General features: G+C 39.8%; 1 protein-coding gene and 1 non-coding gene across 3 annotated transcripts; both read right to left on the reverse strand.

The window, feature by feature from the left end:
* LOC109209327 (peptidyl-prolyl cis-trans isomerase FKBP17-1, chloroplastic) lies at positions 1-5,809 on the reverse strand. Of its 2 annotated transcripts, XR_002065327.1 has the most exons (5): positions 5,451-5,808; positions 4,472-4,594; positions 1,771-1,887; positions 730-920; positions 1-271 (listed from the first exon to the last, which is right to left on the reverse strand). XR_002065327.1 is itself a non-coding variant. In XM_019372595.1 (4 exons), the coding sequence occupies exons 1-4, from the start codon at positions 5,748-5,750 to the stop codon at positions 798-800; spliced, it is 663 nt and encodes a 220-aa protein (XP_019228140.1). In that variant the 5' UTR covers positions 5,751-5,809; the 3' UTR covers positions 307-797. The 2 variants fall into 2 exon arrangements, 1 of the variants encoding a protein (XP_019228140.1); XM_019372595.1 differs by lacking the exon at positions 1-271 and having other exon boundaries at positions 307-920; positions 5,451-5,809.
* TRNAK-UUU lies at positions 23,659-23,730 on the reverse strand. The gene has a single exon. It is a non-coding gene; the product is annotated as a tRNA-Lys (tRNA).

Here is a 23,753-nt window from a genome sequence, read left to right on the forward strand (position 1 = left end):
TAAATTAATGTTCTTGCGGAACGCCAAACCTACTTCAAATTTGAACAACGATATGTTTACCAAATATTGCTTTTTCTTCTTTTGGATGATATAGAACTCGATACACTAATGAACAAATCAAATAAAATCATATATACATAACTCCATGAAGCGCTCTCTCCTTTGCCCTTGTATATATTGGCAAATTGGCATATCAGAGGACCAAACTTTTCACCGAGGCTTCGTTAACACCCACAAGCATTAGCTAGAAACTATTTTATCATCTGTAAATCTGGAACAATAACAATGAATTGACCAAGGAGGAGATACCTTTAACTTATAGCTAGCATAACAGGCTACTAAGTGAATAAGCAAAACGAGAAACAACAAACTTTAACAAGCAGAGAAACAAAGTGAGCTCGAGTTAGCAGGCTAATGGATTTCCGTTATACATAACCAAGAGTTAAGAGGTATTTATCGCATCTTAGCACTAAATCCTCTATAAAGCATTCAGCAACTATATATATACAAGGAGTAAATCAACATTAAAATGGTCTATCAAAAGGCTCACTTATGCATCAGAAAAGCATGTAGCTTGGTGCTGTTAAAAATATGTGAAGCCTAAGTGGAGATCCAGGATAGACTTTTTGATGAAACACTTTCCAAAACATTGCCAGATAATTGTGCAATAAGTAACCAGGTAATCACCATCAATAATGTTGAAACATCTCCTATAAATAATAGATTTACCTTTCATAGTCATCAAACTGACAACAATTGCTCCGTACTCCAGTTAAGAGGAGAAAAATGCCAGCAGATCAAAGATGCCTCAGGCTGACCAGTTCGATATCAAATATGACTGTCCCCAATGTCGCGCCTTCTCCATTTGCAAGACGAGTTGGATTAAAAATGGTAGTAAAAAGCCTTTGCCGATCAAAATACTGAAACAGGGAGAAAAAGTTCACTAACTCAAGTCCCAAATGAAATACGTTGATGAAATTAAAAGTATTTCTACTTTTTGTTTTATAAACAATTAAGAGCAAAGTAATCTTGGTTTCAACTTCAAATAAATACACAATCAAATCAGTTATAAAGACCCTTCTACAGCAGATTTTAAGAATTACTGAATCATCCAGCAGAAAAAAGCTGGCACAAGAAAACTCCTAATGATAGATAAGTTTGAATGTGTCAAAAAATAATAATTTGGATGCTCCTCGTTCCCAATTCAGTTGGCCTACTTTCTCATTTAGTCTATCCCAGTTTACAAGACCCCTTAGCCATAATAGCAAACTCTTCCATCTCCAAAAAAAACAAACAGGACACCTCATGCACATGCATCTTAATTATTATTTGAAACATAAGAATAAGAAACTCCAGTGTCATAACACATTTAAACTCTTTTTTTCTCTCGTCACTGAAACTAAAAGTCGTAAAGGGTTGTAATTCAAAACATGGAAGCTGGTATGATCTTACTATATCCAAAAGAGCAAAGTAATTCTTGCAAAAATTTCCCTTCTGAAAACTCACTATTAAAGATGCAATATCTTATCTTACAAAAGGGTAAAAGTTCACTAACAGAAACATATGTCAGACAGAAAAGGGAGATTAACCACATGATTCCATGCCTTTTACTTTCCAATCCCAAGTTCGGTAGGTACACTACGCTTAATTTATGTAAAAAGAGCATCTAGTAATCAGAAGACTGACTAGACTTCCTTACAAAGTCTTTCCAAAAGAATGCGACTGAGAAGGACCAAAAATAGATTATAAAGGAAGAGAGCAACTTCACACATTAGGTGGCAGGGGTTCTTGGGATGTATTCTGATATCCTTGAGATGGTGGTATAATAACACGACGAAGGCCGCCTACTTTCATCGATCTCACAGCACTTTCAATCCCTGATATAACCTGCAGTAAATTGATAGACAAAGATGTGGAATTAATTGAATTGTTTTATAATTTAGTAGGTTCAGACAGTCAAATAAATACCACTTCAAAGAGATTAAGTAACAAAGAATTCAATATAGAAAAAAAGGTAAATTCATATCAGAGGAAAAAACTCAAACAAAGATAGAAGCAAATTGAAACCAACCGAACCAAGCATAGTACACCAGCTCTGAAATACCAAAAAAGTAAGGGAAACCAGACCAGGGAAATATCTCGTTTGAATGTCCACTACAATGAGAACATGTATTCGAGATAGGTAGAGTTGGGAATTGACAACATCAACTAGTGATCTTTTCAAAAGTAAAACAAACATAACAAATTTTGGTACTACAGTGATAATCTGAATTACAGAAGAAAAAGATAAACATTCAACATCATCCATTCTAATCGTATTCTCCTCTTGGATACGCCTGGATCTGAACCTACATTTGAAGTTTACCTCAGTTGTAGTCCTCACCTACCCACCAATGTTCCCCCCTTAGGCCAGATCGTCATTGTTCTTGCAGTCTTGGTGATTCTCATTAGTACTTGCTCCATCATGACCTAGCGTCCTCCACATTCCCCGAACCTTCTTCCTTTCCCTTCAGCAATGCTGGACAAGTTTTTCTAAATGCATTTACTTTTATCTTTTTCCTTCATCATTCTTCTGTTAAGCATTTCAAAACAACTTTATCAAGTACTTATCTTCCACTGCTGTAGGTGGTGCCAGAGGCTAAGGTTTCCACTTTTGTAGGTGATGCTAGAAACTGAAGGATCGCAAAGAGGAAAGAACCTTGTAGCAGCAACAAGACTAGAATCAAATAGCCTAGAAGCACCATTTACTCTAGATGATAGCAAGAACCAATAACACAGAGGAATGCACATTCCTACATGCTGCTCACAATTGGTGGCTATATGCTATAGATAGGCTTTCATTTCCTCATCCTTTTCCACTCTGGTTGTCTCCCCACCACAATCGCCCCCTTCTTTGGTCTATTCTATTTTCTAAGTATGGAAAATCCTACCCCCAAATTACCCTGCCCAGGAGTCAATAGTGGCCCTTTTCTATTTTGTTTTCTTGGTGACTGAACTCCCACTCTCTTGGTTGGAAGCGGAGTGATCTTGCCTCAATTGCAATCTCTTTTCTCCTACTATCTAACATATTGGGTTAAAAAATTTAAAACCACCCTGACACACTGAACTTTTCCAAAAATCCAACCTACTGGCACTGTGAACTACTGTTAGCAGAAGAGAAGAGCAAAATGCTAGCTACAAAGGGAAGTAACCCTTCCTCCCCCCTTAGAGCGCGATGCAGAAGACATCGATCTTTTGATTCATTTCTCAACCCAATTTTATAACGTTACACTTCCAACAAAATGTCTCTTTGGTCTTGAATTTGAGAGGACAAGCTTGCCTCTATGCCCGATATCCTATCCACCTGGATCATACTTGATCGCAAACTTGGTTTGAGGATTAGCTAGCTCAATTGCTGGTGAAACCAGAATAATATTGCAGGGAAATTGAACCTCAATACCTGCTGTCTGAATGTAAGTTGACTGGTAAACTTGCTCTGTCTGCAACATATTGACACCCTATATAAACTTTACATGCCAGATGTTGCTATGTTTTTTTATAATTACCAGATGTTTCTATGTTGAGTGCATAGCAATACAGCCATGATTGAGGGAAAATTTACTGATTTAAGAATCAAGCATACAACATAATAAAAGAAAAACAACAACAACAACGACCCAGTAAAATCCCACAAGTGGGGTCTAGGGAAGGTAATAAAAAAAAACATAGGCTAACATTTTTAACATTCCTAAAATCCCAAGAATTTAGAAGTCCAATGGGCCAATTGCAAAAGTTGCTATCTAGTAGCTTTGCATTTAGCATAATTAAATTTATACAACACTTCCCTTTTCGAAAATTTCAAAACCTATGCCCAAGTTCTGCAGAAACTTTTAACTCCCTCTTCAATATTGAGAATCAAGACAACAATAAATCACCAACCCACCTTTCAGTCTTTACTCACTCATACCAAGTCTGGATTGACATTGACCTCTTGTTGTTGCCTGAATGCTGTATTGCATAAAACTGTTGGTCCAAAGAGGACAAAAGCATCATACAGAGCACATATTATAGTCGTTCATCCACATGGCCTACTCAATGACACTCATCTATAAATTTGTTTTTTTTTTACTCGTATGAATTTCATGATTATTATTCATATGCTTAGCTATTATCTTATGTCCTGAAAAGGGTGCCTAAACTTTTTACTTTATCCAAACTAATTCTATATTCAACCAGTTAAATAAGTAGGTACAGTAACATGTTTTTTTATTAAAGGAAGTAGTTATAGTAACATGCTGTATTAAGAACAGCAAATCATCAGGTCAAGTTCAGCATTGGAGTTTATACGTGGTGAAGCAGTTTTATAAGCTCTTTGGCCAAAGCATCAAGCAGACACCGATCAACCACATTGAAGTTCAACTAATTACCTTGAGTCCTCTTTTCTCAGGTAAAAAAACTTCAATGGACAAGTGCAAAAGACAGGTTAACTCACTTTGCCAGAACCAAGGATGAAAGAGAAGGGAATTGGTTCCCCAGTTTCATCTTTGTGATCATACGTTGAGTCAAAGCGCCACCCTTGCTTTGCAGCAAGTCTCCCGTAATAATGAATTGCAACCTGTCCAATCACCGTAAGAAGAAAGCTTAACTACTTTACTCCAGAACTGCAACTGACATCATAAAGCACTACAAGTACTTAAGTTTTATGTCATGATGACATTAATGTGCAAGAGCACCTTCCATTCAGAGATGATCCACTGATTCCTCCTTGCTTTTTCTTCAATATATTATCCTGTCCTTTTGCACAAAGAAAAACCTTATGCAACACCATTGACCTCACAGTGACAAAAGTTTTATAAACAACACTTGCCGAATTCTGACTTATTCCAGTACTAGCATTTTGTTCCTATTAGTTTTAGTTGTCACAAAAAGAAGTTATATGCACTTATAGCATATGCCACAACAATTTAGTAGAAGGCTGGTAACTCCACATAAAAAAGAGGTTCATCTAGGCTCATATTTTACTAAACAAGCAGACCAATATAATTTGATATATCATTCGTAGACAATATATGTGCAAGAGAAACTTATTTTTCACTATGTCAGAAACTCAACATTAGAATCTCAAATGAAGAGATTTCTGGTCCTAAATTTCGCAGACATCAATCGATCAATCAGCTATGTCTCAATCCAAGCTAGTTGGAGTGAGCTATCTGAATCCTCATTTCATTCCAATTAATTTGTCTCTTAAGCCAAATTAGAAGTTATTTAAAACTTGATTCTTTAAATCCCACGCTTACTAGGGCAAGAATCCTTAATTCTAGCTATTTGATAATCATTTGCTTCCACAATTTTGCAAAAATATTTCACTCAAAATTTTCCAAAGACTCAATTTTTTTGTTACCAATAATATGTGATTACAATATAAAGCACAATTTGTAGAGAAAGAAAGAGAGAGAGAGAAGGGTAGCGACCACATCACCATCAAGGGGGGTATCCCCATCACCAATACGAAGGTCCAAGGCCTTGACACCACCCGAATTGGGCAGCTCTGTGAACTGTGGAACTTGAGCATTTGAACTGGGTCCATTTGAAAAGATTAGAGCAGAGAATGAAAGAGTAAACGCAGAAAGAGAGAAGGCTCTTCTTGATTTCTGGGTTGAACAAGAAGAAGCACAAGAGACTTGGTTTCGTGTAGTAGAGAAGGGGAGGGCTCTGTGGCAATGGCGTGTATATACGTATGTTGAACATTGAACTAGTTTAATCATTGCCATCTTCACTTCTGGCCTTCCTTTTTCGGTGAGGGACAGATTTCATTAAATTTGTCCAAGAGACCGTTTGGATTGGCTTACGGCTTGTTTGGATGGCTGTTTCCCATTGTATCGTCCATGTTTGTTTTGATTGTCTCCTTAAAATTGATTATATTGTATTGTTAAATTCATTATTCCGAATTAACTAAAAGTTCCATTTTCTGAAACGATCCATTTAGTGTTGTGAGATTGTTTCCTATTTTTCTTTCCAATTATGCCTTAACTTATACAATTCTATTTTACTTTACCTTTTTTTCTATTTTAACTCCAAATCTCCAACCTATAACCTACTTTATTTTTTTCATAACTTTTGCCGCCAACGTTTGTTTTTCCGCCTTCTATTTTATATTTTCTCCTAATTTGCTTTTAACTCAATTCTAATTAGTTTTGCTTTCTTCTGTCTCGCTCCTTTGTTCTACTTTCTTAAGGTGTTTTACCTTCTTCTGTTTTATTTTTTAAAATTATTTTTATGCATAATTATTGATAAATTTAATATTTAAATAATTGAGGGTGTTTTAGTAAACTTATCAGTTACAGTACAGCACGATATAGTTGTATGTGTCTAAATCTGACCACCAGATGGTTATCATAAAACGAGACGGTAAGAGGTCGACCCTGCCATGGTCGTGCCCACGAGACGTAATGGCGACGAGCACCACGGTCCCTGCCAGAGTCAAGCCGCTAGAAAGCTTATATCGCAAAATAAGCGTAAGCTCTTGAGCAAGTAATGAAGGACTCAGTCATGAGAAAGCACGCCGGTCAAAGACTGTCGGATAAAAGGAAAAATTGTTAGTATATATAGAGAGGCAGGAGACCATTATAAGAGGGGAGATCTGGCTACTACAGGAGAGGCCATGATTACAGAACCAAGTGGATCTCTCAGCTATCAACAGCTTTCTCTCTTCTCCTTCCATGCTTTTACGATTATAGCGTAATCCCGTCATAAATATAAGCTTATCATTTCTACTTGATATGTAATAATCATCTGAAGAAATATTAAATCTATTTGTTCTTCTCCAACTTTTATATCCAATATATCCAGATCTAGAGTTAATTATGTTTGGCTAAAATTTACCCTCCCCTATCTACTATTGGTTTACTCAAAGGATTTAACGATTTTTTGGTTAAACAAATTGGAGCCGTCTGTGGGGATTTCTTATCCAAATTTTTAGTTTCCTTTAGATCCAGAACCAGCGAAATATCGCTACCGGGCTGTCGTGGCCTTACCTTCTCGGCACTACCACCAACTCGAAAGAGTGGTAGGTAAGCTTCCTAGACGACTGCACCTACCTAGGTCAGGTTGCCGCACAAGGCAGAAGTTATAATCAATTTCTATGCAAAACCCACGTCTCACCTGTAACGATAAGTCTAGCACGACATATGCACATCTAAAATGGGATCGCGATTGCCTGGCGTGACCGCAACTCCATTTGACGATTTTACCCTATTTTCACTCCCTCACACGCTGTAGATGGTCTATGAACGAGGTGTGATATGTTTCCCTTGTTGTTTGTGCAAATCGAACGAGATCGGATCGGGACTCAATTCCAACACTCCAGCGAATGAGGCGGGCCCTACCCGTGAAAAGCCAAGTCGCTGTCAACGGCAAAGTCGAAAACGACCGCCAAATCTAAAGCCACCATTCGAGCCCTAGGCGGAGCGAGTAATCCTACGGCGTCGCTTTTTCTTCCACTGACTTGTTGGGCGAGGTAACAGAAAAATTTCACTTTTTGGTTTATCTTCACCTTTTTGTTGGTTCAAACAGGAATACAAGCACCTGCACGGGCAAGCGAGCGAGGGACCACCGCCTCCAAAACACCCCTGAGATGGTTCCGTAGCATACCGCCCCGCAAGTAATGACCGAACAAGACCCCCCCCCCCCAATCGTAGCACATCACGAATAATAAAAATGGCTCGGTACAAAACAACTATAAAGAAAAAACAAATAACCCTCCAGTGGAAGCAAAATTAAGCAAATTGGGACTCACCCAGGAAGTGCACAGTATTCTCCAATCGAAGCAAAATTAAGAAAAATGGGACTCACCCAAGAAGTGCACGGTATTCTCCAAATAGAAGCAAAATTAAGCAAAATGGGACTCACCCGGGAAGCGCATAGTATTCTCCAAATGGAAGCAAAATTAAGCAAACCGGGACTCTCCTAGGAGCGCACAGTATTCTCCAATGAAAGTAAAACTAAGCAACCGGGACTCACCCAAAGAACACCCGGTACTCTCCGGTAAAAACAAAGCCGAGCACACCGAGGCTCAACCCCGACGCACGCACAAACAGTACGGAGACGCATAAAGCTTTCCAAAAATATATACAACAATGACACAACGGGTTAACATATTGACATTTGCTCGAAATAACGCTCATACGGCCAACGACCATCGCCAAAAGGAGAAATTGGACTCCACTCGAATTCTAACGGGTTGAAATTTCGACATTTGCTCGAAATAACGCCCCAACGTCCAACGGCCATCGGCAAAAGGAGAAATTCGACTCCACTCGAATTCTAACGGGTTGACATTTCCACATTTGCCCGAAATAACACCCATACGGCCAACGATCATCGCCAAAAGGAGAAATTCGACTCTGCTCGAATTCTAACGGGTTGACATTTCGACATTTTCTCGAAATAACACCCCTACGGCCAACGACCATTGCCAAAAGGAGAAATTCGACTCCGCTCGAATTCTAACGGGTTGACATTTCGACATTTGCTCGAAATAACACCCCTACGGCCAACGACCATCGCTAAAAGGAGGAACTCGACTCCGCTCAAATTCTAACGGGTTAACATTTCGACATGTGCCCGAAATAACACCCCTACGGCCAACGGCCACCGCCAAAAGGAGAAATTCGGATCCCCTCGAATCGAATAGGTTACAATTCGATCTCGCTCGAGTTAACGCCTTTACAGCCACTGGCCGTTGTCGAATCAAATAGGTTACAATTCGACCTCGCTCGAAACAATACCTACACGGCCACCGGCCACAGTCAAATAAAAGGAAAAGTTTGAAATCATTCAAATATAAGTTAGAAGTCAGACTTCGCCCAAAACGACGATTCCAAATTCGAACTCATTCAAATAAAGCCAGAAATGGACCTCACTCCAAACGACGATTCCAAGTTCGACCCCACTCAAGTACACATAAGAAGTTGACTTCTCATAAATCGGTGAGTCTGAACTTAATCCCACTCGAATTTCAAATCGAAACTGACTTCATTCCAAGGGGCGGATCCTAATTCAACCTCGTTCAAATCAAGGATAATACCGCCAAAAGCGGCAAACCGGAAGCCGACCTCGCCCGGATGTGCAGATCCGAAGCGACTTCACTCGGACCCATATAACAAGACCCTACTCAACCCGTTCAAGGTCGAACTCCCTGACCAAAAAATCGAGACTGTCACAAAAATAATCCGAAGGTTTACGCCAGAACAAAAAATATATATAACAAGCAAGGGGAAGAAAAAGAGGATCAACATATATACAGAGGCGAAGCCACTGTATATTTACATATACGCGCGCAACAACCGTACCTTACAAAAGGCCGAAACAAGCGCCCCCCCCCCCCCAAAAAAAAGAAAGAAAAAAAATTGAACAAATTTTTTATAAAAGCCACAAAAACTTCTTACTCGGCGTCATCACCGCCGCCCTCCCCATCTTCGTCTTCAAGCAACCCGTCCTCAGCATCAACATCTTCGCCAGCCTTCGGCGTCGCATGATCATAGCCGCAACTGACACGAGCTTCTCGCGCCTTAGCCCGAGCTTCCTCGAAGGTAGCCTCACAAACATTGCCCGCCTCCCACAAACCCTTGAATATGTCCCGCTGGGCCTCGACATGAACCCAAAGCTCATGCAAATGGCGAGGAACGGCGACAGAGGCGGATTCGACCTGAGCCAACAACTGCACCCTCTCGGTCTCAAGCGCCACGACACGGTCCCCAAGGCTCGAGGCTCCTGGTCGATCTCACTAATACGCTCCTCGAGCCGCGCCTCCCTCAGCATGGCCGTTGCCCTCTCGCATTCCTGCTCAGATTGGAGGACGCAGATAGTGTCCTCTAACCCGCCGCCCTTGCCAAAGCCGACGCCCGAGCACTTTTGACATTCTCCAACTCGGCTACTTTTATCTCCAACTCGGCTAACTTCCCCATCCATTACGCACTCAAAACTTCAACTCTGGCAGCACTCTGATCTAGTTTGGCTCGTAATGATGACATCTTTGCCTGAAGATGCTCGCACTCAGCAGCAACCCATTTTCCTAACTCGAGTTCTTCGTCCTTGGTACGAAGCAGCTCCTCGAGCTCACTACACCTGCGAATGGACTGCATCAGCTCCTGGTCCCGTTTTTCCAATTCCTCTCCGAGGGATCGGGTGCCAGTACCCGCCTTGAGCCGCTCATGCATCTCACAACATCTATTACGATACTGTCGCATCCCCTTTTTCTCGCGAAATCGGGTTTATGACGTTTTGGTTGAGACCACTCGTTCCTTTTGGGAAAGGGGTTTGCATTTTAAAGAGTCGCCACCTAACGTTTTAAGGTGCGTTAGGGCACCTAGAGGGTTCATTTATAACTATATTTGGTAACCAGAGACAGGGTAAGGGCTTGAAATTATCCTAAGGGGAAGGTGTTAGGCACCCTTCAGGATCCACCTGTGTGGTTCCCGGCCAAACCAGCTTTTGTGGATTTGTACAATTTAGCAAATAAACAAGTATGGCTCAAATAATAGGGGATTTAAGTTTAAGTACACAGATGTTCGAAAAACAGTTAATGAAAAGCTAGATTTTGAAAAGAATTATAATCTAAGCATGTTTGTGAATGTAAAGGGGTATCCTAGGTCTGTTTATAATATGGATCACATCAATGCAATACCCGATATGACACTCCTCAAAGAGGGGCTACATGTGGTATTAATGCACCGGTCATCATATCCATATCTACCCTTTCCCACCCCATAAAGGTAATTAAATCGAGGGTTTGTCTCGACCCCTATTGCATGCTGTTACCTGTCCCTTCCTATCAGTCCCGGAGGAATTTAGGACTCCTATACTATAAAAAATGGGGTTCTAGGCAGACCCTCAAGTTTAAAGGTAAAATACTAAGGCGACACATAATAAACAGATAGGACTTCAATTAAAGGGGGGCATGGAAGACAAATAAAAGGCTCGGATATACCTCCACACATAGTACACATAAACAGCATGACTCATACACAATTAAGGTCTAAATTCAGATCCTAAGCATGGTATCTAAGTGATAACAGCAGAGTCAGATTTATTACATAACTCAGAGAGGAAGTCCTAATCAGGCTTGCCTACTGATTTTAACATGCTGACAGTTCAACACTAATCACAAAGACGGTTCTGGTTTTATTTTAAAGTTGATTACCTAAGGCTTGCCTAGGCGTAAAATAATATGCAGCACTTATTCAGATTTGTTAATAATTCCAGGTTGTTATACCTAATAGCATGCAATTCTAAATGTTGCAAACATCCAGAGACTAATTACCAGTTTGTTTAGAACAAGAGGACTGTTTATACATCTGTATTTAGACTAGTGTGATTGAATAAGTGTGATCCTATAACATGATGTCTAATGCATCATGATGCATAATAACTTAAACAGGATTTCTAAATGCAGAGCATGGTTGCAATATGATGAGTGCATGAATAACAAATTGTGTTAACATGTTTACCCTAAGGCAGGATTTCTAAATGAAATTTCAGAACATATTTACATGGGCAGAATCACATAATAGCAGCTTATTTTATTGTTATTATCTACCCTATAGACAGGATTTCTAAGTGTGGATGAGATGCTGAAAACAGTACATATAAATCCTAAATAGCATGATATCTAATGTACGGCATGCTTGGCATGTTACTTAAACATGGCTTCTATTGCGCATAGAGAAAGTAAACCTAGGAACATGATTGCTACCCTGGATTATACTACAACATGCATATTACCCACCCCTTTTCGCTATCCAACCCCAGATTCGTTTACAAATAATTATTACAGGCCTTTGAATAGGAATTACATAACTGGAAATAAAGAAAAATAAGAAGTTAATTATAGAGAGCCTACAGAATAGGCCCAAGTCTCCAGGTCCTCAATGCCAAGTATTGTTTCACAACCTTTCTCATAATCCGGGTGTGTCAGAGTTCCCCAAGGACCTCAAGGGCTCCCGCGCAGTGCTCACGCCCAGATTTCATGGCCAAGATAGAGTAAGTGCAGCGTGGAAAGGTCAACTTTTGTGCGTCAAAGTTCAGAGAGAGCTCAAGGGTCCCAGGGCAATGCACACACAAAAGGGGCAGAACTTAGTGGTCTAAAAGTAGAGTGAGAGTGCTCGACATAGTTTTGAAGAGTTTAAGTAAGAAAACAGTTTTGAAAAAAAAAGGGTAAGTAAGAAACAGTTTTGAAAAGAGAGACTTAATTGAAATAGTTTTATAACAAAGTTTAACTGATAAAAACAAATTGAAGGAGCATGCATACCAATCTCAGAACCAAAACAAAGTCACCATCACACCAAGGACCAAGAATAGTCCGCAAACACAAACAAGGGAATGGGATTGGAGGGACAACTATGGAGCATGTGAGGGCAAACATGTAGCAGGCAGGAACATATATGAGCACACAATGAGAAACTCCTACAGGTTCAGAGGATCAGGGGGGACAGTAGGGTATTGGATTAGATTAACATATCAACACCAAACAACTAAGACCATGATCAAACTAACGTACCAATCATGGAGATTCACATAAGAAACATGTACTGAGTATACAGAAACATGCTGGTCATTGACAAGTAAAGCATAACTTAACATGCAGAGGGAATTCAGGATCCTAATTACATGTTGAACAACAAAAATAATAAATAAAAGCATATCAGAAATACAAGGAAATGTAACAGTAATAGAAACATGTTGGTTTGAGGACTGAAATCTGAATTAGAACATACCAGTGAAGTGAAGAAAGCAAAAACACAAAGCAGAAATAGGAGAGGCGCAGTAGTTATCCTTGACTTGCAGCCGGCTAACTTAGAATAGTAGCAAGTAGCACAGAAGAGAGAATAGAGAGTTTTAGTTGTGTGAGAGAGAGAGAGAGTTGAACAGATTTTTTGTTCGTCTCTATGCTAATAAATGAATAGAGTATATATAGTTTGAAAGTGGGCGGAAGAATAAGGTAAAAATAATAGTTTCGCAATAATTATTGGAATAAACGTTAATTAGAATCAATTTAGTATACAAACTTCCTTTAATTAAGGAATCATACTCAAACAGTAAGAAGTAGTGGCAAAATAAGGAAAGGAATCAAGTAAAGCTGCTTATAACACAATAAGGAAGTAGTACAAGTGTAATATAGGTATAGAGCATGCAATTAAGGTCAAGTTCAGAATCCTATTTAAGGAAAATATATACAAATTAGTTTGACAGCGGAATCAGCCAGAGAAATAAGGCAAGAGATATTTCAAATTCTGGAAATCAGTAAGGAGATCCTCGAGTGAGGTTCTAATTACAGGGAATCAATATTTATCAAAGGAAAATATCACACATGAGCGGAGTAACATGATATAGGCAAGGATAAACAGGAAACCAACCTTAATTAAAGGGATATCTCAAGAATCAGTAGAAAATATCATGCAAGATCGATGAAGAACCAATCACAGGGATTCGAAGACCCACAAATAGAGAACAATACCAATTTAGGAGAAATTAGCATAAGCTCATAAGAATAAATAGATTAAACTCATAATAGACGAAAATCAATAACTCTAACAAGCACACATAGGGTAAAAACCGTATAAATCAGGAATTCACATAGAGCATGACCTAAATTAACAGAATAGATGTAATATAGTGTGACGACCCAAAGGGTCATCACCGAATTTCTTCCTATTTTTGTGCTTTTGAGGCCTTGAAAACCTCGCTTTTAGTTGCCTCGATTTGCGTGCGCAGTCCGGGCGCGAAGCCGGAAAGCTTTTATGTTGAAATATGTGAACTTTGTGAAAAATTTGAAGAATTTTGATATTAATATTGCTAAAGGTGACTTTGGTCAACATTTTTGATAAACGGAACCAGACCCGTGATTTGGCGGTCCCGGAGGGTCCGTAGAAAAATATGAGACTCGGGCATATGCCCGGAGTCGAATTTCGAGGTCGAGAGCCCGAGAAATGAATTTTTCTGTGAAATTGTTTTTCTGAAATTATTAAGAAAAATGGGAATGAAAATTGATTAAAAGACTATGGTATCGGGCTCGTATTTTGGTTCCGACGCCCGGTACAAGTCTTAAATATGTGTTAAGCGCTTTCTGTAAAGTTTGGTCGAAATCGAACGTCATTTGACGTGTTTCGGACCTAAATATCTAAAATTTGAAGTTTAAGAAGTTTGAAATGAAAAATGATGATTTTGAGGCTTGATTCATTGATTTTGATGTTATTTTGGCGACTTGATCGCTCGAGTTAGTTCGTAGGATGTTATTGAGTTAGTGTGTGTGTTTGGTTAGGAGCCCCGAGGGCTCGGGAGTGTTTTCGGAGGTGTTTCGGGGTGTTTGAACTTAAGAAAAATTGCAGAAAACTGTTGTTGCTGGTGTCCAGGTAAATTGCCCTCTGCGATCGCATACACCTTTCTGTGATCGCGTAGGGTTACTTGATCAGGTCCATTTTCTGCTCTATGCGATCGCATGAACTCCTCTGCGACCGCGTACCTTAGCCCCTTCGTTCTTTGCGATCGCATTATGCTTCCGCGATCGCGTTTCATTAAACCAACCCCGGTATGCACAACCCCTTTTCTTCTATGCGTTCGCATGACCACTTCTGCGATCGCAATGGTCAATTTTCCCTTCCCCTATGCAGTCGCAAGCTTCCTTCTGCGATCGCATAGAGTAAATACGCCCAGTGATTTTTTTTAAAATGTTCAAAACAAAATAGTTTCGGGACTTGGGCATTTTTCTCATGAACCCTCTTCTTCCCCAAGCTTTAGGACTCCATTGAAGCCCCCACTCTTCAAGATCACTTGAGTAAGTAATTTCCCACTTATTTCCTTCACTTTTCCTTCATTAATTAGCAAGTTTCTAAGCCTAAATCATGAAATCAAAGTAGAAATTAAGGGTTATGGGTAGAGTTAGGGTTTTGAGAATTTTGGGTGCTTCAACCTCAATTTGGGGTCGAATCTTGAAATAAATTATATATTTGAACTTGTGGGGTTATGGGTGATTGGGTTTTGGTCCGAGCCTCGTGTTTGGACCATGTGGGACCGGTGTCGAATTTTGGTATTTTTGGGAAAATGATTGGAATTTCATTTCTAGGCTATGAGATTATGTTTTTGAGCCCTTATTGATATTATTGAATTAATTATGACTAGATACCATTGTTTCGGAGTCGGATTGTAGAGGAAAGGCGGTATTTGAGGATTGATTGCTATTCTTTGGACCGAGGTAAGTGTTTGTACTAACCTTGGCTTGAGGGAATAGGATCAGAATGCTATTTGCTACTTGCTAAATGTGGAGTACGGTGTATAGGCATGGTGACGGTTGTCTATGCACCGGAGTCTAGCATGACCGTGAGTCTTAATTGCTTTTAATTCGAATGATGTGACACCACTACCTTGTCTAATCGATAAATTTCATATAATGTAAACGGTTGAGGAAGAATTGTGATTGATATATTTTGGAGCGTTGGCTCGAACAAGAATGTGATAGAAGAGAAAGAAGTCATTTAAAAGAGTGTGTGTTGTGATTATTCCCTTGCCGGGACGTGTAGACTATTATTACGTATTCTCCCTTGCCGGGATATTCGGGCTGTTAGCTGTACCCTTGCCGGGTTAAAATGTTATGTTGTCGAATTGCCCAAATGGGGCCTTCTTTACAAAGTCAGACATTTTGAGCTATAATATGGGATCGTGTGGCACGCCGTCCACTTATATACTATAATATGGGATCGTGTGGCATGCCGACCACTATATATGTCATGAAATGGGATCGTGTGGCACGCCGTCCACTTATATACTATAATATGGGATCGTGTGGCACGCCGACCACTATATATGTCATGAAATGGGATCGTGTGGCGCGCCGACCACTTATGTATTATAATATGGGATCGTGTGGCACGCCGTACCACTATATCATGGAAACCTGGAGTAGTTCTGCTGTTATTTCTAATAATTCATTTTCATCCGTTATTCCCGAGCATGCCCCCTTCCCAGCTTTACTTGATATCTTCTGTTATTATTTTCGTTGCTCTTGTATATGTGTATATATATCTGTACAGGTTGTTTTTGGTAGGTCTCGTCTAGCCTCGTCACTACTTCGACGGGGTTAGGCCAGGCACTTACCAGCACATGGGGTCGGTTGTGCTGATGCTACACTCTGTGCATTTTTGTGCACAGATCAGGGAGCAGCTTTCGGACCGCAGCAGTAGGATTTGCCGGGAGCTATCTTTAGTCCAGGGACTCACGAGGTAGCCTAGAAGGCGTTCGCAGGCCGAAGTCCCTTCTATGTTTTAGTTTGTTTACCTTGTATCGAACAAACACTATGTACTTCCTTTCGGACTTGTTTTTAGCATTCTATAGTAGTCCGTGAGCTAGTGACACCAGACTCTGGGTAGAACTATGTTTCAAACTTCCGCACTTTTGGTTTACAGTTGTGTTAATCTAAAATCTTCCGCTTATTTATTGTTCTCATGTATTGTATTGTTCGAATGAAATCAGTAAAAATGTTTTAAATGTTTGGCTTGCCTAGCTCCGATAGTAGGCGCCATCACGACTCCTGATGGTGGGAAATCCGGGTCGTGACATACAGGCAGGAGAAGGGAAGTTTCAGCAACATTGGTGAACAAAAAATAGAATAGGATCACATAATAGGCAGGAATAATTGCAACCAGACACTCTACCAAGCAAACATAGGGTAAAACCACAGAATCACAGAACGTTCATAAGAAATATACAGATTAATTGAACATAGCACCCAAGACGAACTCGGAAACTTAAGAAACATTTGGTTTTCAACAGAATAACTCGGATAAAGGAGAAGGCTCAAACAAACTTTTAAACACAGTGAGAGTCGTAGATTAATACAAAAAAAATCAGAATATAAACATTTTTTGTTTTTTGAAAAAAGGGGTTAAAATCATAGTTGAAGATGAAGAGTTACTTTAGAAAATTCGGAAAAAACCTTTGAGGAAAACAACAAAAAGCTCATAATATACACAGATCTAAGACAAATCTAAAAGAAATCGGAAAATCTTAAGAGTTAGGGTTTCAGAGAACCCAGAGAAGATGAGAAAACCTTAAAATGTTACTGGTCTTAGCCGGAAAAGTCATAGATCTTACTCGAACAGCCAGAGGTGGCCGGAAAATGGCATGAAGGACCATGGGTAGGAGTTGAATCGCTCCGGGTTCACCTGAGGACCTCAGGGTAGTGTCAAACCGGCGTGGGGTGAAGCAGAGGCTAGGAGATGATGAGAGGCCATGGTTTCCGGCGAGGGAGGTGGCCGGAGAAGGTGGACAGGGTCCATCGGAGAGGAGGGGAGAAGAGAAGGTTCTAGAGAGAACTAGAGATAGAGAGAGGGAGACAGAGAGACCGGTTGAGAGAGAATGAGAGGGGGAGGGGAAACGAGAGACGGGGGTAGTCATTAGGGGGTTAAATTAGGAGGGGGCTTATCTGAACCGTTGATTCAAAATAATCAACGACTCAGATGGAATGGGGATTGGGCCGGGTAGGATAGGGTATTGGGCTTGGGGTCTGGTGGGTTATTTCATTTGGACCAGGTTTAATTAGGCTATAATTTAAATAAGAATGGCTAATTGTTGAATACCCATCAAAATTAGATAAATAATTAATAAAAATAGCTAATAATTAGATAAAATGAAATTAAAGCTAAATAGGTGAAATTAAGGTAATTAACTAATATTTACAATATAGAATGACTGATTATTGAATTAAAATAGCATAAAGTGTACAATTAGGCTATAATTGCAAAATTATTGTAATTATAGCCAAACAATGCCAAATTGGCTAATTTGTGAAATAATTAAATCCTAATAGGATTAAAAATGATATATTGAGCTAAGAAATACTTTGAAATTACTTGTAATGTAATTTATGAATAATTATTGGATATAAAGTACTGAATAAATTAGGAAAAAAAAAATTAATAATAATATGGAAAATTATGGAAAAATACCAATTATTGTAAAAAGTGATTTTGAAGGTATATGTGCAAATTTAAAAATAGTTTGAGGAAAAATTGGGTATCAACGCCGATACTTTTCAAGCATCGTCAGGAAAATCTTGGCCCGAGTATCGGCCCGACGAGCACTCTCGATCTCCAGCATGTAAGACTGAAAACAAAGAGAAGAAGGTAGTCGATAAGGGCCAAGTTAAAAAATAATAACAACAAACAAAGAAAAACATACGAGGAGCTCACCATTAGGCCCATCGCGGAAACTCCACGTGACATTTCGGCATCGCTGACGTCTTGAAGAGCCCTGCTTTCTACGACCAATCATAGGAGATCAAACTGCGACACAAAGTCCACTGTGTCTTGCAAAGTTTGAGGTCCGACGGAATTTTGAGTATCCCAGAGGGACCTCCCGCCGTTACCACGGTTCGGGTAAAGCCTTCCTCGAACATCCTAACGTCGTCAGGGTCAAGGTCGGATTCAGACTCGTAATCGTTGACCATGACACCTTTCCCCCTCTCTTCAGCTCAAGAGGAAGTGCGGGTCGGCCGGGATGACGAAGGGCCGCCCCATACAGTATTGGCGGCCTCGACAATCCGTCTCCCCACCACTTCGGTCTGTTGATCCCTCATAATTGTTGTAGCCTCTACTAGTGGGCTGACATAACCACCGACTTCGGGAGTCGTTAAGGAAAGGTCGCCCCATGACGATGTTTCGATTTGAGACGCCACTTCCAAGGCCACCCGTCGTCTCTTCGACGGAGCCCCTCCACTTCCAGTACGGAATGACTCGCCCGTTGAGTGGATAGTAGAAACCGAAGTCTCAGGTTGAGGAACAGCCGCCGCGCTTGCAGTTCCGGCCGCAGGTACGGGTTGGTTAACGGCTCTCGATGTAGGCCGGATGGTGGCTCTCGGCGCAGGACGGGAAGGGGGCGCTGGTTGACGGAATACGAGTGGAAGAACCCTTGTCCTTCACATTCTCCCTGCAAACAAAGAAAAACGGTCATATAACGACAAAATCGAACCATAAGGCGAAGAGAACAGGCCGACTCACCAGTGAGAGGTTTACGCCCGTATTTCTCGTGGAAGGACGCCCACTCACGAATGCCCCTTGTATGGGGAAGAACTGCACCCACCCACTCACAGATATCGTCAACTGGCGGTGGAGGTAATCTCTCGGCTACAAAAGCGAAAATAAGTCAGCAAAATCACCTAAAGAAGGACGATTGGCAACCGCCTTGAAAGAAATCGCGAAATAAACAAGGGGAAAACGTACGAGCGAAGTTCCACGTCTCAGGGAACCCTTCCGGGTACGCCACAAGGTGCTCTGTACGAACGTAAAAATAGCTTTCCCGGAAGCGACGATTAGCCTTATCATCCATCTTCACCGCTAAACTCTTGGTTCCTCGATGGCGCATATGGATCATCGTGCCCCGAAGAAATTGAGGGGCAAAAATATGAAGCATGTGACCCGAAGTAATCCCTCGACCGGTGAGCTCTACATACTTGATAAGCATGAGGAAGAGCTTGTACACATACGGTGAGAGCTGAGCCGGGCACACCTCGTAGAAGCGGCAGAAGTCTATCACTAGAGAGGGGAGAGGAAGCGTATATCCGACAACAAAAAGGATACGCATAAAAATGCGTAGTACCTCGGGCGGTTCAGATGTACGATGTCCGCCCCCATCACCAGTATCATGTCGATATGCTTTGGGATTCCCCACTTAGCCTTGAGCGCCCTAATCGCCGCTTCATCCATGGTGGAAGAAACAGGTTTCGGTTCATCTCCGGCAGGGGTGTTAAAATCAGTCCATAATTTCCCCAGACGGTATCTCAGCCACAGTCGGAAACCCCCCATCTTCCGTCACCTCCGTTCCCTCTCCATGAAGAGGTACATCATTTTCCAGCAACGGAGTTTCGACGAATCTGTCAGTCTGGGAAGAGGTACCAGCCATTTATCAAGCTCGATCGAATAAACAAAAGTGATGAAGAAATAGAGAGGGTGGTCACGTCAAATTCTGACAGAAGCAGAAATACGAAATATGGTGGAAGTTTGTGAGATTCCTCAGGTAAATCGAAAAGTGTAACAATCAAATGGTGGGTTCCCCCATATATAGGAACACAAATACCCTGAGCGGGAAACCCGAGAGTCGCCAAAAAGTTGAAAGGGCACGAGAAATAAGGCGGTGTCTGGGAAACGTGCGTCATAATGACCCATAACGGGCATCCATGGTATCCCGACTCGACATGACGATCCATCTCCGAACGGACGTAACGGTTCGGTAAAGTCCTTAAAACATCACCTCGCCACCTCGCCATAAGAACCCCTTCCACGCATAATGATCAGATTTCTCCAAATTTTTGAAACACAGGGTCCGCCATTGAGCTCGCCCAAAAGACGATCCCAACGGGCGGAGAGACTAACTGTATGGGTCGAAATATGACCACCAGATGGTTATCATAAAACGAGACGGTAAGAGGCCGACCCTGCCATGGTCGTGCCCACGAGATGTAATGGCGACAAGCACCACGGTCCCTGCCGGAGTCATGCCGCTAGAAAACTTATATCGCAAAATAAGCATAATCTCTTGAGCAAGTAATGAAGGACTCAGTCATGAGAAAGCACGCCAGTCAAAGACCGTTGGATAAAAGGGAAAATTGTTAGTATATATAGAGAGAGGCAGGAGACCACTATAAGGGGGGAGATCTGACTACTACAGGAGAGGCCATGATTACTGAACCAAATGGATCTCTCAACTATCAATATCTTTCTCTATTCTCCTTCCATGCTTTTACGATTATAGCGTAATCCCGTCATAAATGTAAGCTTATCATTTCTACTTGATATGTAATAATCGTCTGAAGAAATATTAAATCTATTTATTCTTCTCCAACTTTTATATCCAATATATCTAGATCTAGAGTTAATTATGTTTGACTAAGATTTACCCTCCCCTATCTACTAATTGGTTTACTCAAAGAATTTAATAATTTTTTGGTTAAACAATAGTCAAACCAAGTAGCAAAATATTATTTAACAATAATAAACAATACAATTTATCCAAACATTGTATTCATAATACGATACGATACGATACGATACGATACAATACATTACAAAACGATGGGGAACAATGGTCCAAACAGAGTGTTAAGAAAATGGCTTCTAAGCACAACTTTTAAGTGTTGTATCTTGTTTTACAAATAAGCAAAGCTGTTGAAGTATTTGGTAAACAAGTGCTGGTAAGCACTTTTTTCTATTAAAAATACAAAAATATCCTTAAAGTTGTTAACTATATAAAGGAGCTAATTACTACAATATATTTCATTATGAATTAATGCAAATAAAAAATAATTTATATTTTAATTTAATTTCAATTTAATTGATTACTTTAGATAATTTTTATAAATATAATTTTTGAATGCTCATTTTTAACCACTTTTAATCAAGTAAACTTTCATAAAAGTATCAACATATTTAAAATACCAAATTATTTTGTTGAATTTCTCTTTCCCTTTTTGTCCATTTACTCTTGATAAATTAAAGATGCAGTTACATCCATTGAAAGTAGAAGGAAGCTCATTATGGCATTAGCTGCTCTTTTTGGAAGGCAAGCAGAAGCCGATCCAGTATGCAACCTTAATTCAATTGTAATTGTATGTTTGTTGATAGAATAAAATGTTGTAATGCTCCTTTCTTTTTATGCCAGGTACGGTAACTATTGACTTATATGCGGACAAATACATAGAAGTAATTTCTCTCTTAATAAAAATATTTTAATAAATTTAACAAATATCTAAACAAAATAACCTTTTAAGGCATGTTGCTGATCATAACCAGCTAGTGTTTTTACTCTACAATTACAAGTATCAAGCTTCACAAATTTTATTAGCAATCAAATCACGAAGACCCATCCAAACGAGATCACTTTGCTCTTCCACATTTTTCCGCATTTATATTGTTATTAGCTCTCGAAGATATACCAACATCAGGATCAACAAATGGAACATATCTCTCATTCTCAGCTGCTCGGAATGCATCATCCATATTGTATTTCTTTCTAATATAGTTATGAATGGCCATAATAGCAAGTACGATGTCTCTTCAAGTGTCAATGTGATAGGCATGTCTCGCAAAATAGACCATCTCGCTTTCCAAACCCCAAATGTGCGCTCTACAATATTTCTACAGGAAGAATGCAAATTGTTAAATTTTTCAATTCGCCCTCTTGGTTCTCGCAATTCTCTTGTTGCACCGCGGCAGAATTGTGCTAGGTGGTATCTCACATTATCTCCTTTCTATGGAGCCATGTATCCCTTCATGTGCGGATATCCTGTATCAACTAGATAATACTTATTTCCAATTGGACGTGGAAACTTGAGTTTAGTCTACGAAGGGCCTCACCAAATATACGATTATCGTGAGCTACTCCTTCCCACCCAGCCCATGCAATGTAAAACACATATTAAAATCTATGACATTAAGAATATTTTGAGTCGGATAACCTTTATGTCCAATATATGGTATCTCTTGACCTTGCGGTAATCTTGCTTTAACTTGTGTGCCGTCAAGTGCTCCAATACAATCCTATATACATATACAAGTATGAATATAGCTTAAGTTAGTAATACTTATAAAAGTTAAGTTATAAGTTTAATAAAAAATAATTAGGAAAAATTATTACTTACTCTAAAGAAAGGGAGATATCGACCGTTATATGGATTGTGAGCTTCTGCACCATCATTATAATTCGGATGTGGTCTTATAATATCTCTCGCAAGCTCACAAATGGCCTTCAAAACACTATGAAAGTGTCTATAAATTGTTTCTCTCGAATGTTGAAAGATTTTCCGTATCAATCGATTTCAAGCTCTTTTAAAGTACATCTCATTCTAATACTACTAATTTTCTCATTGGGGCAATTATAGGATAATTTTCATTTTAGTAGCTCTTAGACTGATTTCAATGTAAATATAGTTCCATCAACTTGAGAACCATTTAATTCAAATTTTTTTGGTAATCCCTGATTCTTCAACACTAAGATTTTTATTTTTCACAGTCTGATACAAGTTCCCTTCATGTATGCTTCTTTCAATTGTTCCATTCACTACTAAAGAATGGTGAGAAGCCTTAGAACTAAAACTAACGCTAGTAGTATTAACAATACTAGAAGAAGAGAATGGCCAAGAAATGAGGGTACGATTATCAGTATAACTAAAACCACTAAAAACAAGCCTTAGAAATGGAGACTCGAAGGAAATTCAATAGTAAAATACAAAAGAAAATGAAAGAAGATGCAAGAAACAAAACAAAGCCAAAAACAACTATCTTACAAAATTAGACGAGAATGACGAGAAAAATGCCTAATATCAATAAATTATCACGATTACAATAAGGATCGAGAAGAACTTACAACGAAGATTGATTTTCACTGAAATGCCTGAGGAAAAGTGCTCCAGAAAATAAAAAAGTGCTTAAAATCTAGTTTGTTCATTTTTTAAGCCCATCCAAACACCCTCCAAGTTTTATTATTACTAAAATATTTTCGCTGAGATATCAGCAAAATAATTTCAACACGTGTAAATTTCAAATTATTATTACTAAAATATTTTCGCTGAGATAGCAGCAAAATAATTTCAACACGTGTAAATTTCAAAAAGCAAAAAAGAAGGCTTTAAAGCTGATACACCGTCTGTGGGAATCGAACCCACGACCACGTGGTTAAAAGCCACGCGCTCTACCGCTGAGCTAAGACGGCTTTTTTGATGCCTGTCTTTACGA

This window comes from Nicotiana attenuata, chromosome 2, assembly GCF_001879085.1.
Source record: "Nicotiana attenuata strain UT chromosome 2, NIATTr2, whole genome shotgun sequence".
In the NCBI taxonomy this organism is placed as follows: Eukaryota; Viridiplantae; Streptophyta; class Magnoliopsida; order Solanales; family Solanaceae; genus Nicotiana; species Nicotiana attenuata.